At 34.7% G+C, this 20262-nt stretch overlaps 1 protein-coding gene across 6 annotated transcripts in view; it reads right to left on the bottom strand.

Moving 5' to 3' along the window:
* Nucleotides 1–8366: 8366 nt before the first annotated feature.
* The window catches only part of ACSL4 (acyl-CoA synthetase long chain family member 4), a 93158-nt gene continuing 81262 nt past the window's right edge, over nucleotides 8367–20262 (bottom strand). For 5 of the 6 annotated variants that reach the window (XM_059679321.1, XM_059679322.1, XM_059679323.1 and 2 more), the window contains exons 14-16: nucleotides 20072–20186; nucleotides 16043–16200; nucleotides 8367–11197 (exon numbers count right to left, since the gene is read on the bottom strand). In XM_059679321.1, coding sequence (XP_059535304.1) covers nucleotides 11040–11197; nucleotides 16043–16200; nucleotides 20072–20186 — 431 coding nt within the window. In that variant the 3' untranslated portion in view covers nucleotides 8367–11039. Of the gene's footprint in view, nucleotides 11198–16042; nucleotides 16201–20071; nucleotides 20187–20262 lie in introns of those variants that run through there. The other variant, XM_059679326.1, reaches the window with a different exon arrangement.

The following is a 20262-nucleotide window of genomic DNA, read 5'->3' as shown; positions in this document are numbered from 1 at the left end:
GTCATACAGCCTTCCTCCTGGAGACAGGGTGCTGAATCCTCACAGCTCCAGGTCAGTTTGGAGTTTTTCTTCTCTGAGCAAAACCAAAGGCCCACCAAGATACCTCACAACACTAGATGATAGGGTAGAGAGAGCTATTGCTTATAACTAAGCAAAAGGGAAGAATTCACAAGCAAAGAGAGCCCAAGGGGCCTTTTGCAGAGAAAACAAAGACTCCTGATGAAATGAAACAGAAGACTCTGTATCCTTTCCTTCACTTGAATTCACTTAGAAAGGTTAATTCTCTCACCATCATGAATCTTGATGGCTAATGAAATGCAGATTTGGATTAAAAATGATGTGACTTGGAGAAGTCTGGGGATCAAATCTGACAGATTTTAATTCATCTCTCTGCATTTCTCCCTGAGATAGTTCATATTTTAGTCACCATCTATGTAGGAAGATGTCCTGAGTTCCCTCTCTGGTCCTGCCTTTCACCAGGTCTTGGAGAGCCATATTGCTACTTTCCTGTTTGAATGTGTTATTCACCATCCCAAATTGAATGTAGCCATTGGAGTGCCCTATTCTAAGGAATGTTGAAAATGCAGCTAAGGTAGATCTGATAGCCATAAAGGAGAAAATAGCCCTAGCCGCTTTGGCTCAGTGGATAAAGCATCAGCCTGGGGAATAAAGGGTCTCAGTTTGATTCTGGTCAAGGGCACGTACCTAGGTTGCAGGCACCTCCCTGGGCCCTGATCAGGGCTCACACAGGAGGTAACCAATTGATGTTTCTCTCACGTCGATATTTCTTCTCTTTCTTCCACTCTCTCTAAAAATCAATGGAAAAATATCCTCTGATGAGGATTTAAAAAAGAAAATATAGACATGCCTATAATATATATGCATGTATACATATATCTGATTCTGAGCTTCTTATAACTCATGGGCTAGAAAAGAGCTAGGCACAAGAATAAATATCTGACTTCAAAAGCATTGTTTTCAGATTTCTGCCGCAAAAGTCACTCTGGAGAGACAGATTAGTGGATTAGTACATTCTGTCTTGGTTTCCCTTTTCCTTTGATTTTCTTACAACCCCAAGGCAAAAATGCAAATTAGGTAAAGTTGATATTTAGCATTTCCAAGTGGCCCACCATAGGAAGCAGAGCCCATTTCTGATTCTTGATACTCTTAGGAGTATCTTCCAAGAAATGTCCTGGATCTATACCTTCTTTCAGATTCTCTGAGGTTTTCAAGTGTTGAAGGAAATAGCTAATCTACCAAAGCAAAAGAAAAATGGATCCCATGCAAACAGTAATTTGAGGGAGCCAACAGTTAAGTAGGAGCCTTCCTTGGTAATCTGTGAAGACTGCCCTTCCTTCTGGAAGTATTTTGTGATTTAATTCTAAAGAGAGGTGCTTATGAAGGAATTTACAGATGTAGCAGGGAAGCCACCGTTGGCCAGTGAGAGAGAATGAGACATGAGTACTCGTTTTCATTTGTTTTTGTTGTGGATGCTAACCTTCCCACATGATTCCTAAGTGCAGCCAGAGTGAAGAACCATTTGGGAGAATGAATTTGGCATACTGGAGAATGCAGAAGTGAAACAGAATGGAAGGTTCCTGTTAGAGAGATGAGGTAAGGTAGGTAGAGAGCTCTTTTGATTTTGGAACTTGAATACCAAACTAACATATTGATTAGAATACAAATAGTATCAACAAGGTGGTATTTTAGGAAGGTAGGTTTGGCAGGTTTATATACAAGATGGAATATACTGGCAGGGATGGAAAAAATACTTGCCAAGAAACTAGTTAGATTATTATAGTTCTTGGTAAAAAGGGGTTAGGGTCTGATCTAGGGTGGTAATAGTGGGAAGAGAGTTAAGAGATGAATTTTTTGGTACATCAAGATGTCATGTCTCAAAAACTAAGCCCAAATGAGACTACAAGTGTGTGTAAACATTGAAATATACTGACCTACATTCAGGTATGTTAAGTTCACCAAAGTTTTCTGGACCTCTTATTTTGTAGCCACCTACATGTGCTTCCCCCAGTCAGAACCACAAAGATGCTCCCCATTAGATGATCTTTCAGGCTCTTCTGACCACTTACTTAAACACACTTCTCCAAATGTTGGTCAGCTTGAAGATTAGCATATGCTGGACAGAATATGATGAACCTAATTGTTTCATCTTCTTCTCCTCCAACACACCCAAATACCCGCACCTTTCAGTTTCTCCTTTACAGTACCAATCTTACCTGTGCAGGCCAGACATGTCTGGCCCTACCAGGATGTTCCTATAAACAAGATATAGGACATTTCCAGTATGCCAGAGGGTTCCTGCATACCCCATTCCAGGCAATAACACCACTCTCTTCAAAGAAAACTATTTTCTGCATTTTATCACCACAGATATCGTGACTGTTATTGAACTTCATATACATGGAATCATAATGTACTCTTGTGACTAGCTTCTTTTATATGACATAATTATCTGTGAGATTTATCCATGCTTTTGCATGTAGCTAGAGTTAATTTTTTATTTGCTATGTAGTAGTATTTCTTCTTTTGGATATAACACAACTTCATCTATTCTGTTGATGGCTGTTTTAGTTGTTTCCAATTTGGGATCAGTATTAGTAGTGCTGCTATAATTCTTATATGTGGACAGAAGTACAGCAGGTCCTCGAATAGCATAGTTTTATTCAATATTTCATTAGAACGCAGATGAGATGCCATAAGAAGTTAACTCTTGTTTACATCAATTAGCCTATGGTAAACATTGGTTTTGTTGTACATAATTTTACTTAAACTTGCAGAACCTATCAACAACATTGAGAACCAGCTGTACTTATTTCTCATGGGTATATACCTGGAAGTGGGATGGCTAGGTCATTGGTTAAATGTATATTTAGCTTTAGTAATAGTGAAACAGGTTTCAAAAAATGGCTGCACCAATTTCCACTCCCCCCAGTAATGTATGAGAATTTACATGCTTTATTCCACGTTGTCACCGTCGCTTAGTATTGTCAGGTTTTTTGTGTTTGTTTTTGTTTTGTTAATTAAGCTATCCTGGTGAGTAGCTAAGCACCTCTTAATAATTTAGATACAGACTTTATCATATTTAATAAAGAAACCTTGGGGGCCCAGCCAGCATTGCTCAGTGGTTGAGCATCTATCTATGAACCAGGAGGTCATGGTTCTATTCCTGGTCAGGGCACATGCCCTGGTTGTAGGCTCGATCCTGAGTGAGTGATGGGCAGGAGGCAGCCGATCAATAATTCTCTCACATCATTGATGTTTCTTTCTCTCTCCCTCTTCCTTCTGCTCTGAAATCAATAAAACTATTCTTAAAAAAGAAACCTTAGGGGTGATTTCTGGGTAAAAAACAAAGGAGTTCCAGAAAGAAAGAAAACTCACTAAAACTATACTAAGTAAATTTTTTAAAGGTGTAAACCTGCAAGGACAGAGAAAATAGAAATGAAAACATTAATAATTTTTGGAAGCCAGAGGCTGGTGTAAAGTCAAATCTTTATACAATCCTAAATGGGCAGTGAGAAAAAAGAGAAACAAACTATTTATATTGTGTGTAATATCCAAAGGGCTCTGAAAATGGCAGGACCAGGTACTTCTACAAGTGGAAGTAAAGGGGCTAAAGCCAAAGAAAGGACTGATCAAAAACTTATGTTTTGGGCTGTTTGCGTCACCCCAATATTAGTATGTTGAAGTTTATTTTAAAATGTTTTTATTGATTTCAGAGAGGAAGGGAAAGGATAGAAACATCAACGATGAGGGAGAATCATTGAACAGCTGCCTCCTGCACACCCCATACTTGGGATCGAGCCCGCAACTTGGACATGTGCCCTGACCAGGAATCAAACTGTGACCTCCTGGTTCATAGACTGACGCTCAACCACTGAGCCATGCTGGCCCTATGTTGAAGTTTTAATCCCCAATGTGATTAGGAAACGGGGTCTTTGGGAGTGATGAGGTTAGTGCCCGTATAAGAGACACAAGACTTTGCTCTCTCTGCTCTTTGCCATGTGAGATACAGCAAAAGATTGTCTGTAAACCAGGTTCTCACCAAGAACCTGACAATATTGGCACACTTATTTCAGACTTAGTGCCTCCAGAACTGTGAGAGATAAGTGATGTTTAAGCCATACCATGTATGGTATTCTGTTATAGTGGAGCAAAGACTGAAGCAGCTGTCTTAAAAAAATAGACAGATCCATCAACCACTTCCCTCAACCATACTGCCCACTTCTCACCCCAGCAGAAGATTGAAGGAGGAAAACTGAGGGGACATTGGGAACATGACAGAAAACATGGCAATTAAGCAATTGTATGCATGATGAATACAGAAGCAACCCTCTTCCCAGCCTTTTTTTTTGGGGGGGGGAGGGCATATGATTTACCCAGAATACTGGTAGTTCAAAATTCACCCTCCATACAAGAGATTGGAAGAAACTTCTCACAGGGGAATCCAATCAGCCCTCGAGGAAAATTCTAAAGATACTAATGTGGGATTTGCAAAATGGCTCAGACAAAATCGCCTTACAGCAAAGCTCTTTAAAAGCTCCGCGCACACACTTAGACCTTCCAGTCAGCTTTCTAGTACTTTCCTCTATTAAACAAGCAGGCAAGGATTATTAATTATTTTTATAGAACAGAGACAAGAGTAATAAAGAAAACAGCTAAACTGGAGTAAATTTGCTCTGCATGGTAAAGAAAGCAAAAAAAGAAAAACTTTTTAAAAATACCATGAAGCAAGAATGGAGAAAAAAATATTTAGAACAACAACAAATCACAGCTCTTAGAAATTATAAAAATGATAGCAGAAAAATTCAAACGAAGAGCTAAAATATCCAGTAGAGGAAATCTCCCAGAAATAATTTTTTAAAGATGAAAAGTAGGAACAAAAATATAAAGGCAATTAAGGATCAACCTAGGTGACTCCTCATTTGAACATTAGAAGTTCAAAAGAGAGAGAAGAAAATGGAGGGGGAAAATCAACTAAATTCAAGAAAATTTCTCAGAACAGGTGTACATGTGAGTTTCTGGATTGAAATGGTCTAGTAAAATGAATGGAAACATAGCCACACATGATCATGAGATTTTAGAGCACAGAGATTTTATGAGTTTAGGCAAGGGAAAACAAGTCACATAGAAGGGATGGGAGAAATTTGAAAGGCTTTGAATTGCCAAAATTAACACTGGAAGCTTAATGTCAATGGAGGGAACACTTTCAATCTAGAATTGTACGTCCAACCAAATGATCAATTAAGGTCTGAAATGCAACTTCCATATATCCCTTCTCAGTAAGCTATTACAAGATGTGTTGCATCAAAGAGGAAATAATCCAAGTAAGAAAAAGACGTGGGATACCAGAAATAAGATCCAACACATGATAAAGGTGAAGGGAACTACTAGGATGATGGTGAAGGTAGATCCTAAGAAATGGCCCTGCACGACAAATGATCTAGATTGATGTAGGTCAGATGGTTCTAGGACAGATTTCTTCCATAAGATGAAATTGTTAGAATTCTTGTTATCTGCAAATCTTGAGAGAAGACAATTGGTGGAGATTCCGAGGTTGAATTATCAGTGACAAATACATAGAAAGCCAAGCAAATGCAAGAGATAATATTAAATAAGTGCAGAAAAAGAAAATTAATCAGTTTTCCTACTATACATTTCAGCTCTGAGTAGCATAGTTATTATCATTTAAACACTTATTTATCTAAGTACACATATATATTGGGAGGATAGGAAGTGTGCTTCGGTATAGTAAGAGGTCAATAAAACATGACAAAGTTGAAAAGCAGCACCACAACAAGCACATTATTTAAATACAAGACCGTAAATATCCAAATAATTCACTAAAAGTTGAAAGTGGCTGCCTCTGAGGTAGAGGAATTAAAAAAGATGAGACCAGGGAATAGCTTTCTTTAATAGACTTTATAGAGTAGCTTATTTTAACCTATCCTTTCCAAACCGTGTCTTGCAAAGTCTGTAGAGCTGTGCTATTCAACATGAAATGAAATATAAAATTCAGTTCCTTAGTCACACTAACATTTCAAATGCTCAATAGCTACATGTGGCTAGTAGCTACTGTGATGGATAGCACAGACACAGTAGAGTTCCAAATTCACAGAAAGTTCTACTGGATAGCATTATTTTGTGGGTCCTTGAACCAATTTGGGTCACGATCAGCATTTAAATAAAAAAAGAAAGTGAGCATCACATGTGTATTGTTTTTTTCACATAAACATTGTTAAAAAATATCATTTTATATACACATAAGCATTTGCACACAGGAATGTGAATCACAGTAAAAAGAGTTTGAAAGAACTGCCTTCAATGATTTGTACAGAACCCTGATTTTTTTCTTTAAAAGAGAGAACATAAGAATTACAGAGACTCTTCGTACTTAGTAGATTCCTCACTTGTTGTGATGGCATTATCCACAGCCTCATATCCCTACAGAAAACTTGGGATCTAGAGCATCATTTAAAAGACAAACCAAAACCTAGGGACAGCAAAATTACACAAAAGCTAGTTGTGGGGAATATATCCCAAGAAATCAGAAACACCAACCAGAAAAGATATATGCCACCCCTATGATCATAGCAGCACAATTTACAATAGCTAAGATTTGGAAACAACTAAGTGCCTATCAGCAGATGAATGATTTAAAAAACTGTGGTACATCTACACAATGGAATACTATGCTGATGTAAAAAAGAAAGAACTCTTACCATTAGCATCAGCATAGATGGACATGGAAAGCATTATGCTAAGCGAAATAAGCCAGTTGGAGAAAGATAAATATCACATGATCTCGCTCATATGTGGAATATAATGAACAACATAAACTGATGAACAAAAATAGATCCAGAGACAGAGAAGCATCAAACAGACCATGGAGCTTCAGTGGGAAGGCAGGGGAGGGGGGCAGATAAGAGAGCAACCAAAGGACTTGTATCATGCATATAAGCATAACCAATGGACACACACGCTAGGGGTGGTGGTGAGGGCATGTGCTGGGGGGTGGGGGTGGCTGGGGAGAGGTCAATGGGGGGAAAAGGAGATATATGTAATACTGTATGTAATACTGCAAACAATAAAGAATAAAAAAAAAAGCTGGTTGTGATGGACCTCATGGACCAGTGGTTCTCAACCTGTGGGTCGCGACCCTTTTGGGGGGTGTTGAACGACCCTTTCACGGGGGTCGCCTAAGACCATCGGAAAACACATATATAATTACATATTGTTTTTGTGATTAATCACTATGCTTTAATTATGTTCAATTTGTAACAATGAAAATACATCCTGCGTATCAGATATTTACATGACGATTCATAACAGTAGCAAAATTACAGTTATGAAGTAGCAACGAAAATAATTTTATGGCTGGGGGTCACCACAACATGAGGAACTGTATTAAAGGGTTGCGGCATTGGGAAGGTTGAGAACCACTGTCATAGACTATTACATCCCTTACATCTTCTGTCATTCAGCTTTCCCTTTTTGCAAAAAAAATATTTTTGAAGTCCAGTTTTGTGTTTTTTTTTAAATAAAAGGGAAGAAGAAACTAAGGTTACGGGGGTGAGAGGGTGTTATGAGATTTGTCCATGGTTACAAAGCTCGTGAAAGAATGAGCCCAGGTTTCCTCACCTCTGAAACCAGAACTCTTTCTACAAAGTCTTCAGCAGGAGGCAATTAATCCTTTAAGGCCCCGAGTATGCTAGCAATACATTAGACAACCTGACTGAATACTGTCTGAATACAATAATGATGATAATGGTGACAGTTAACATAAGTTTACTATGTTTTAAACACTTTATATGAATTAACTCATGTTACCTAACAACCACCCTATGAGCTAGATCCTATTATCAGTCAACCCCACTTTTCCAGATGGAGAAATGCAGCTGAGGGATGTAAGTCACTTGCCCAACCAAAGTCCCAAAGCTAGTGAGTGGCAAAGCCAGGAAATAGACTGAGGAAGTCTGGTTCCAGAGCTCTAACACTTTTTTTTTTATAAAAACCATCATGTAATCAAATAAATTAATTTCTCCATAAATTTTAATTACACTAAATGCAACAGTTATCACTTATTAGCACCTACTAGCAATTCACACAACATGACTATGTTTTGTCTTACAATATCAGTTAAAGGGTTCTACCCTATTAACTGCATCAAAGTAACAGCTTTTGGGTTCAAATACTACAAACTGGAGTATCAGTGGATCTTACACAAACCAGGTTGACTGCTTAATACAATTCCATAAACAAAGATGAGTACTTTAAATATATGTATTTAAAAGTTTGGCTAATATTCTTCAAACTTGCAGATTTTACCTTGGTGCATAATTAAGCACAAATTAACTTGATAACATGGGTGGATTTATTTCTTGAGATTCAAGTACAAACTAAAAACAAGAACAGAACTTTTCATCAAGAAGAAACACAAAAATCCAAGTAACAATCCTGCAATCGTGCATTTAAACAGAAAGTACAAATATGAACACATTCTAATTTGTAACTACATTTGAAAATTAAAATATTTTTCTCCAAATTCCAAATATCACACAGTCTTTAACCTGTTTTCATCTCACCTCAAAACATTTGTCCTATGCTATCAAGAAAATATAGATGAGGATTTTTAATCAGTCTTTATGACCAAAGAAATATTACTTTCCTTAACTTCTGACTTTTAAATTCATTCACCCGTGTCTCTGTTCTGAAAAGCCATACAATTATATCACCACTTTAGAAAAAAAAAGAATCAATACAAATATCAAGGAGGCAAGACACTTTCATTAAATTAAAGCAAAGGTCACAAGTGTTCTACTTAGAAATGTACATTAACTGTAGTAAAGTTTTAAAGTACACTTTATTTGAATGGCTGACATGTAAGAACAGTGAATGATTTAAACACGTATAGAAATGTAGGATCAAAATCTTTAGGCTCAAATACTTAAAAAGTCACTATGAATATGGAAAGATTTGTTTACATAAATATGTATATTTCCTAATGAAAAATCAGGGGGTAGTGGCATCTCCCTGGTCCCTTAACAATATTTGGATTTTCGCAAAGAATTAGCAGCACCCAACCTTAAGTGTTAATTACATATTTCTAAAGGACCTACACAACAGATTAGTTGGCAGTGGTCTAGCTTTCGGGAGATGGAAGTGGGTGGGGGTGCAAATATCTGAATATGCATGCACTTGCACATTTAAAATCACCATTCTGAATGCGGGCGAAAGTCATATATTGAAAATGTCTAAGGAAATCATCCTTAAAGGATTAACAGTGGGCCAGGAACAGTAGAAGCTGAATAGTAGTCTACTTGATAATAATGGTTCATCACTTCTCAAAGGCAAGTTGGGAAGAATGAAAATACTCACATATACATAACTGCAGGGAGAACTTGCCTCAAATTTTACACTGCAGAACACTGAACAGAAATCTTTACAAAAACCTTCATTCTTGATAATAACACCAGATGATTTTTTTCCTTTTTACCACCATATACATAACATTTAAATAGTTTCCTTATAAATATTTTAGAGCAAAAAGAATGTATTTTGTTGCAGTCGTGGCCCACATCTGTACAAAGCAATATAAGCTTTATATATATGTAAAACGATTAAGAAAAAAGTGCAAAGAGTAACAGTATTAAGATTTTTTGCTGTTTACAGTAACTATGGTTCAAGTGTGAATATCTATCAGGGACATATAATCCCCGATTTTAATTAAAGATTCAAAAAGAAGCCCACATGCCAAGTTACTGTACAAATATTAGCTCCTTATTGAGTAACTTCCCTTTTCCCGAATCCAGCATTTTCCAGTTTTAAACTCTTCTCACAAACAGGAAAAAAGTAGTAACAGTGTGTCCTTCTCTTTAACTTCCCCAAACTCATCCAAGTTAATTAATCATTCCATACATTCAAACAAGATATTGGGGAAGTCATAACCCGCTTTGCTAAAATTAAAGCAAAATGAAAGGTTTTCAAAATATGAACTACTGCTCAAGAATACAATCAGAACCGCAAACAGACCTTAAATTACATGTGTGATTTAATATGAGCACATTTTAAAATCAGTCCCTGCTATCAAAGATCAATTCAGAGTCTAAATCCTTTCCCAGGTTTAGTGCTGTGCAAGGGTGATAACTCTATAAACATTTAGGATTTCATCTTTCCTAACAGAGAAAATACTTCCGATTAAAATTTGAATAACTTCCTATCAGTTTACTCTTGGTCTCAGTCTTCTATTTTGAACAGAGAAAGATAATTTTCACCATTTTTTCAAATGTACTTAAGTAATCTTTAGTCATTCAAATTATTACAGTTACTGATTTTAGACCTCCAAGTTTCAAAAACAGAAGTTCAATTTCCCTTTAAATATATTACTAGATATTTTTGGTGAGTTTATGTTGTTTTAGTCTTAATTCAGGCACTGTAATTATTCACAATATATAATAATTCTATTCTAACCTATGCAACAATTATGAATCCTAAAATGGTTTGCAAGGTGTTGTTTCTCTGTTATAGTATGATTTAATTTCCCCTTCAGGACAAGTGTTTGGAAAAGAATTTAAAAGGCCTGTAGCACTTCTGTTTTGAGTAGTGTTAATATATGTTTTTTGTCATGCTTAATATTTTTAAGCTTCCTCTGAACTAGGAAGACAATAGACATTGGAAGCTGCAAATTTCATCAAACTACATTCTACTACAACTCCAATGGATTTTGTTCAACATTAAATAATTTTCTCATAAAAACAAGTATCTTAGGCTAATTTTTAAAAACAGAATTTTTACTCTAAAATTAGTAACAACTAAAAGGAAGCAATTTTTCAATTTCAGCTTCACTACAACTATGCAAAACTAAGTTAAAGTTGATTCAACAATTATTTTAATCACGTTTGGGGTTTTTTATGATCATGTCTTTAGAATTATATACTTCACATTCTAACAGATAGTTCAACAAGGCTTAAAAGTCTTAAAAACCACCAGGCCACCTACTGCGCAATTATAAAGAGAACAGCATTTTATTTGCCCCCATACATTCTCTCAATGTCTTTGAGGTAATGGTTCTTCAGTTCTTTCCTTTTCAGTTTGAAAGCATCAGTGACCAAACCAGTTTCAGGGGTCCATGGTTCTGGGCTCAAGCAAACCTTGATTGGAATTTCAAAACGCTCCAACTTCACTGGAATGAGAAGGGGGCAGGTACAAGGGGAGAGGGGTGGGGAAGTGGGAGAAAAACAATTAATAAAACATGAATTTTGCAGGATTTACCTAGATAATGCAGGGGATGAGGCAAGCTTATTTAACCGTATGTTAGTTGATACCACTAGCTTACAATTTCATTTTATGTTCCTCAAAGTATATATAAATTATTTTAGTTAGATAGTTTTGGTGTATGAAGTTTTCATTCTAATATATATATGTAGACAATCTCCCTCTTAAGAGTCTTTCTACTTGCCGTTCCCTCTGCCTGGGATGGTCTTCCCCATTGCAGATGCACAGCTCACTTCCTTACTTCATCCCAGTGTCCACTCAAATACCACCTCCTCAGAGAGGACTTCCCTGGCCACTCATAACAAAACAGAAGTCCCTTTGTCTCTGACTCCCTATATCTTCTTACAATGTTTTCTTAAAAAAAAACACAACTGACCACCCGATGTATTATATATTTGTCTCACCTATTATAAAAGCAGAGTATTAATTTTGTTCACTGCCATCCACAGGGGTACATGACAGCCCTCAAAAAATATATCCACATTTATTAATTCATTCTACAGAAAATTAAGTCTCTAGACAACTGTTCTTCATAAGCTTTATTAAACTTTCAAGTCAGAGTAAAAAAGGGAAATATATTTTTTAAAAAAAGAAAAAGAAAAGAAAGAGAGCCGAAACCAGTTTGGCTCAGTGGATAGAGCGTCGGCCTGCGGACTGAAGGGTCCCAGGTTCGATTCCGGTCAAGGGCATGTACCTGGGTTGCGGGCACATCCCCAGTGGGAGATGTGCAGGAGGCAGCTGATCGATGTTTCTCTCTCATCGATGTTTCTAACTCTCTATCTCTCTCCCTTCCTCTCTGTAAAAAATCAATAAAATATATTAAAAAAAAAGAAAGAGAAATGAACATCAGAGTAAAAAAGGGGATTGTGAATTTCATACTTTTCATTGGTATAAAATGCAGCATATTTACTATTTGAGAGAGACAACTCAACATGTTGAAAGAAATGTAAGAAAATAAGGGCACAGAAGCAATAAATACAGTATTTAATAATTTTAAATTCAATAAATTACATTTCATCATTACTTATTAATACAAGCTCATCCTTAAAATTTTGAAGGCCCACTGACAGTAATATGAATCTACAGATGAGCTGTATTTTATACGCAATTATTTAAAACACCAATTTTGAAAAAGCAAATATCTGCATGTTTAAAAACTACTGCTAATAGCCTAGTGACTTTAGAAACAACTTGGTTTTAGTGACAACTACAAAAGAACTCAAATTCATGGAAGTTTTTGTTCTAATACTAGTATGAGTTTTATGAAAGATTGGTTGAATTAGTTTCTTATTAAAAATGAGAGAAAATTATAAAGCTGAGTGTGAAAAATAATCGTTCAAATTACTTAAAACCAACTTTAAAAGAAATGCCTGAATAGGTAGAAAAAGAACAAAAACTTGCTCAAATTAATCATGTCTACCCTGTTGATATATTATAGCCTAGTTACATAGCAGTGCCTGAAATAAGCCCATCTGTTCCCAAGATCACATTTGGATCTCAAGGAAACAAATTCTCAACTATAGATTTGCCTCCAAAATCGTTTCTTTCATATTACTGTCCCCACTTACACAAGTTCTAACCCAGAAACACTGACCAAATTGGGACAAGGCAGGCACATTAGTTCAGTTGCACAAGAGCAAATTTAACACATTTATATAAAAGTTCCTATATTTAATCTTTATTAACTAAAATCCTGTTCAAAGCTTTAAAAAAAAAAAAGGCTGCATTAGAGGTTTTGTTTTGGGAACTCCTAAACATTATCTAGTACCACAGGCTATAGGGAGCAAAGAGCAATCACAGTTCCTATAAACAGAATAAAATGCCAACAAGTAGGCAAGATTAGTGGAAAGGAAAAACAAAAATGATCTTACAATGTGGCATTTTTCTATGAATTACCTAGAACACTACAAAATGTGACCAGCAGGTGGGAGTAAAGAGCAGTTTTTTTACCCACTGGTAGTTGAAAAATCACCTCAAAACAATTTTGTACTTTGTGTTATGATACTACATATATTTCACACTTATATTTAAAACATGAAAACAACTGCTATGAAATATGTATAAGTTCAGACAGATATAGATGGATACAATCAAGATTATTTTATACATTTTGATATGTCTTAAAATTATAATTTCAAACAAAAGGTTGACAAGAGAAATCTTTGTGGCACAGAAAAGCTTATGTATTCAGCTCATGTTTAGTTCATTATCCAAATCATGAGTTGTTCAATTTCATTCCTCATTCCAGCACAGAAATGTTATGGGGGCCTATCAGGTTCTAGAATTTTATTCCATTTTCCACCTGATTGTGATACAGCTTGACTTTCCCCATTATTGTTTTTCATAGTTACATGACAAATTATTCAAGTCACATTCTACTCCATGAGTACATTCAGAGAGTGACTAACAGCTTATAGGCTGAAATACTTTTTGAAATACTACATTTAAAGGGGGGAAATCTGGATTTATATCAATAAAAATTCTGGTAGCATGGTGATATTAAAAGTGTGCTATATCAATAATACCATAATTAACAAAACCATCATTAAGAAAGAGAAACATTAATTCACTATCTTTATGGTAATAATAGGCAACTGTTACTTAAATAACTTTACAGTGCCCAGAGTTAACTATAAGAATGTTTCTCTTAAGGAAATACAGTATTTCAACTTTCTAGCTAACATTACTACCTATATTTCGAAACCAAAATGGAACCTAAGTAGTTAATTTAAAAAATAAATAATAGTAGTGTGATTAGGAAAATATGTGTAATTGTGCATCTATGACAAGAGTATAAACTAGCCCAGTTTTTCTGGAGAAAGAGGAGTTATTTGGCAACATAGAAAAAACCTTTAAAATATATATTTTCTTTGACTCAAAAATTACATTTTTAGAGATTCATACTAAGAAAATCATTACATAAGAAAATAACTGAGTATACAAGATATGTGTTATATTTGTTCATAGTCAGAGGAAAAAAGAACTCATCTTAAAAGTCAAACAACAGCACTTAAGTGGATACACTTATACTATAATACTATTTAGTTATTAAAAATTATAATGTAATTCTATATCTACTGACATAAAAATACTGATAATGTTCATAGGTGATTATATACCAGAATGCAATGTCATCACCCAAAGATAACTACTATCAAGTGGTCTTTACTTCCTCCTTTATATTTTTCTATATTGTCCAATATGTATAATGAATACAGATAACCTACAATCAGAAAAATAATACTTTTATTTTCTAAGAGTAAAAGCAACAGGTGAAAACTAGGATAACAGCATCCAATTAAAAATGAAGGTGACATATTTCATCTCTACTCCCCCTATGAAATAATTTAAACAGTTTAAAATAATTTTTAAAACTAAAAAGGCATTAACCACAGGAAAAAATAATCTGAAACGAAAGAAAGAGAACACTGGGAGAGAGAGTTCAATGAAATTTTAGAAGACCAAAAGCAAAGTACTAGCAGTCACTGTTTGGGAGCCAAGAGAACTGCCAACAAGAAGCCCGTAAGAAGCAAACTCATTTCCTGAGATGGTGTCTCTGAAGACAGATGAGCAGTACACTGTTCACAGGACAGTTCTCCTTCATCCTTCATATTTCCCAAGCAAGCTGAAGACAGGTTTACTTTTTGGAATAACTGAACTAGAGACTGAACTCAAGGACAATAGGGAGAGGGAATAAAGCTGGAAACAGAAGGTTTCAATGAGGTTAAGACTCACTCACTCCACTCCCAGCCTTTTTCCAATTTCCTCTTTTTGGCTACCAGAGTACTGGCAGTCAGGCTAACATGCCCCAGGCAAGAAACTGAAGAAGTAATCTTTGGAGAAATAGATCAATGACTCAAGACACTAACATTTGAATAACTTTCCAGTGAGCCCAGTAAAATTTACAAACAGGTTTTCAATACTTCATTTTCAAATGTGAATGGACAGACAAGAGTCAGCAGATATATGAGAGGCCATGACCAAAGTAAACAGACAGTGGAACTTGGAGAAAACAGCCAATAACAGAAGATAACTTCATAAAAGGAATCCCTTTAATATCCTCAGAATAAGAGAGGACATATTAACTGCATACATGAAAGAACAACAGGATGCTATTGAACACTGAGAAAGTAGGAAAGAGCTCTGGAAAATAAAATTCTGATACTGGAAATTCAAAAGATAGAAGATGATAAAGTTAAGGACGCTGCCAGAATATAAACAAAATTGATGTAGAAAACAAAAGAAGAAAATTAGAGGATTAAAGCAGGGGAGATCCAATCTCCATATAAAAATAGTCCCAGGTAAAAACACAAACACAATTTGGAGGGAAAAACTGAAAGAAGAACAAACAAACAAAACATAATACACAGATATTTCCCAGAACTAAAGGGCCGAGACCTCTAGATTCAAAGTGCCCACAACAAGTAGGATACACAATGATAAATAATAAAAGATCCACACAAGGTCACATCATTATGAATTATCAGAACAAAGGTGGACCATTCCAAACACAGAGTAGATGATTACTTAGCAAGGATGTTGCAACATGCAATAAATAAGTAGATAGGTTATTCTACTATATAACATTTAAGAATCCTTCCAACATGAAAATTCATTATATATATTTAAGGAGCAGTTTTCTAAACCCATGTATTTTATTATAAAAACAAAACAAACAGGCATCTTGAAGAACCTATTCAAAACACCATTAAATGACTTTAAGGGATTTAAAGTCAAGCAATTTCTTACTTACTGGCATTTGCAGCTTCTCTAATTTCTTTCAGTATTTCAGCTTCCATAGCAGGGTTATTGCAGATATCAACCCAAGTGCCTTCCACTCCTTTCTGTTGTGCCAAAAGTGTCAACCTTTTCTGATTAGGAACCACAAAACTAATCACATAGGACTGGTCACTAAAAATATATAATATAAAAACAAAATAGAAATTAAAACACTGAGAGCAAGTAAAGTTTTCAATGAAATAATACATTACAATATAATTTCAAATGCATACTTCTTTTTGTTACAGTTTCTTTAAGAATAAAGCCATAGTACTGGCATAAAGACAGACAATATAAACCAATGAAACAGAATAGAGAGCCCAGAGATAAACCCTTGTATATATGGCAGAATGATCTTCAACAAGGGTCCCATGATCACTCAATGGGTAAAGGACAGTCTCTTCATCAAATGGTGTTAAGAGAACTAGACATCCACATGGAAATGAATGAAATTGGACCTTTACCTTATACCGTATACAAAGATTAACTGAAGACCTAAACATGTAAGAGCTAAAATTATAAACACCTAGAAGAAAACATAGGGAGAAAGCTTCATGACATTGGATTTCGCAATGCTTTCTTGGCTATGACACCAAAAGCACAGGCAATAATAAAAAAAATAGACAAATGAGAATTCAACAAAAAATTTTAAAAATTCTGTGTGTCCATAACCCAACTTTGTACATTCATTCCACTCCTTATAATTAAATCTGCGGTATTGCATCCTAAAAAAAATAAAAAAATATAAAAAATTCTGTGTGTCAAAATATAGTCAATATAATGTGAAAAGGCCATCTATGGCATTTTAGAAAATATTTGTGAATCATGTAGTTGATAAGCAGTTAATATCTAGAATATATAAAAACCACCTATAACTCAATAATAACAATAAAAAATAACCCAATTAACACTAGATTGCCCAAGGAAGTCATTTTGACTTTTTAATTTCAATTAGAAAAACAATTATGTATATGAGGACACAATGTCTTAGACTTTTGTGACTTCGCATATAAGCATAACCAATGGACATAAGACACTGGGGGATAGGGGAGGCTAGGGGACTGTCTAGGGCGGTTGGATAAAATGGACACATATGTAATACCCTTTGTAATACTTTAAGCAATAAATAAAAAAAAGAATTTTGTAACTTTGTGTACAACATATAAATGCGTTTATTAATAATTGTAGTTACCTCCCCCTCCTTCATTTCCGGTATATGTATATATATTATACCTATGTTGCCCAAAAGCATCATTTTGACTGCTTGGGAAATTTTAGACTCTTATTATTGAATTGAGTAAATTTCTTATATGACCAGTTCGGCTCTGTATTGAAATAACAGTTTTCATTTTTTTTCGATTACTGTCACATGATAACATACAAGTATATGATAAATTGTCAATACTTGATAAGTTGCAGTTGCTCAATAAGCTAAACTAGTACTTGTTATTCGAATCTTTATGCAGTGATACTTGTTCTAATAAGTTGTTTATTTTATTTCTTTTGCGCCCTAAATTCATGAAAGAAATGTCGAATAGAAGTGAGTTATTGGAAAAGCTAAGGAACATAAGTGAAGAGTGCTCCAATATTATTCTTTCACAATGCAGTCATTTTGACTGCTTTTGGGCAATATAGGTATATACTAAATTTCAGTCTTTCTAGGGTTAAAAACGGGCAAAGACCTAAAACCATAAAATTCTTAGAAAACATAGGGAATAAGCTTCTTGATATTGGTTTTGACAATGACTTTTTGGATTTGACAGAAAAAGCAAAGGCAACAAAAGCAAAAATAAACAAATGGGACTACATCAAACAAAAAAGCTTCTGCAGAGCAAAGGAAATCATGAACAAAATGAAAAGACAACCTAGGAATAGGAGAAAATATTTGAAAATCATATATCCATCTGATAAGGAATTAATATACAAATTATAAATAACTCATAAAACACAATAGCTAAAAATAAAGAAAGAAAGAAAGAAAGAAAGAAAGAAAGAAAGAAAGAAAGAAAGAAAGAAAGAAAGAAAGCACAATCTGATTTTTAAAAGGGCAGAGAACTGAATAAACATTTTCCCAGAGAAGACATACAAATGGGCAACAGGCAAATGAAAAGTTACTCAATATCTCTAATCATCAGAGAAAGAAATGCAAATCAAAACCACAATGAGATATTACTTTATACCTGTTAGAATAGCTATTATCAAAAAGACAAGAGAATAATTAAAAAACAAACATAAGACAAGAGATAACAAATGCTGACTAGGATGTGGAGAAAAGGGAACCCTCATACATTGTTGGTTGGAATGTAAATTGGTTCAGTTACTCTGGAAAACAGTATGAAGGTGCCTCAAACATTTTAAAACAGAACTATGAACCAGCAATTCAACTCCTCAGTATAAATCCAAAGGAAATGAAAACAGGGTATCGAAGATATAATATCTGCATTCCCATGTTCCCATGTCCTTTGCAGCATTAGTCACAATAGCCAAAATATAGAAAAAAAATCAAGGTATCTATCAACGGAAGAATGGATAAAGATGTGATATATATGCACATACATATGTACATACACACATACAAAATAAAATATTATCCAGCTATGTGGAATCTTTTTCTATGTATAAAGTCAAATTCATAGAAACAGAGAGTAGAAAAGTGATTGCCAAGGGCTAGGTTTGGAAGAAACAGGGAGAGGTTGGTAAAAGGATACATACTTTCAACTATAAGATGAATAAGCCTGAGGATCTAATGTAAACCATGGTGACTGTGTTTGGTAACACTGTATTGTATAATTGAAAATAAGAGAACAAAATTTTAATGGACAAAGGACTTGACTAGACATTTCTCTAGAGGTAATATACAAATGGGCCAACAAGCGTATGAAAAGATGCTCAACATCACCAATCCTTAAGGAGAGATAGTCCCTCTCACCCATTATTATGAGTACTATAAAAAATAGATACAAGTGTTGGTGACGATATGAAGAAATGGGAACCCTTGTGTATTACAGGTGGAAAAGTAAAAATGGCGCCGCTGCTATGGAAAACAGTATGGGAGTGCCTCAAAACATAGAAGTAGAACTACCACAGGAACCGTTAATCCCACATCTGGGTATATATTGGAAAGTATTGAAAGCAGGAACTTGAAGAGATATTTGCATATCCCTGTTCATAGCAGTATATTCACAATAGTCAAGAGGTAGAAGCATACCAAGAGGTCCATTGATGGATGAATGGCTAAACAAAATGTGGTCTCTATATATACAATGTTATATAATTTAACCTTAAAAGGGAAGGAAATTCTGACACATACTACAATATAGATGAATCTTGAAGACATTATGCTAAGTAAAAGAGGCCAATAATGTATGATTCTATTTATATGTGGTATCTAGAATAGTCAAATTAAAAACAAACAAACAAACAAAAAACCCCCACAAAAAACAGAAAGTAGAATGGTAGTGGCCAGGAACTGAGGGGGAAAGGAAAATGGGGATTGTTTAATTGATAAAAAGTTTTAGATTTCCAAGATGAAAAGTTCTGCAAAATATACTTAACATTGGTGAACTATACACTTAGTAAATGGTTAAGGTACTACATTTTGTCTTGTGTTTTTTAGAAATTCTAAAGGAATTAGTAAAGCCCATAAAAATAAAACATTAAAATATAAAGAAAATGGTTTAATCTCTCAGGTTTTTATTTAGAAAATTTGTACTAGCTGTGTTATCTTCTTGGAAAAATTAATTTTGCTAAGTTTCAGTTATTAGGAAACTTAAATGAGTTTTGTGGCATAGTATTTTGCAAGACATAGTAGGGGTTTAATAAATAGTTAAAATGTCTGGATTATCCCAAATAATCTTGAATTCAAGAACGTTCAGAAATATATAACATTCCCCAACTCTGATGAAAGTTTCATGTGTCCCTCATTATTATTATACATAATCAAACTTTTTCCAATTATCCTTTTACTGTAAGTATATGAAACTAACATAACTTTTACAATTACCTTTTGGCAAAAGCACAGATGTTGTCAATAAGTGGACAGTTTTTTAATGCAGCTTCCACTTTCCCAAGAGATACATATTCTCCTGCTTGTAACTTCACCAGATCTTTCTTACGATCTGTAAGTCATAAAGAATGTTAAGTTATCCATAGTCCATTTTATTAAGGTCTGTACAATTATGATTTTTTAAAATC

The sequence above is a fragment of the Myotis daubentonii genome, chromosome X, assembly GCF_963259705.1.
Source record: "Myotis daubentonii chromosome X, mMyoDau2.1, whole genome shotgun sequence".
Taxonomy (NCBI): domain Eukaryota; kingdom Metazoa; phylum Chordata; class Mammalia; order Chiroptera; family Vespertilionidae; genus Myotis; species Myotis daubentonii.
Note: the sequence above shows the minus strand (reverse complement) of the source record. Positions and strands in the feature narration are given on the sequence as shown.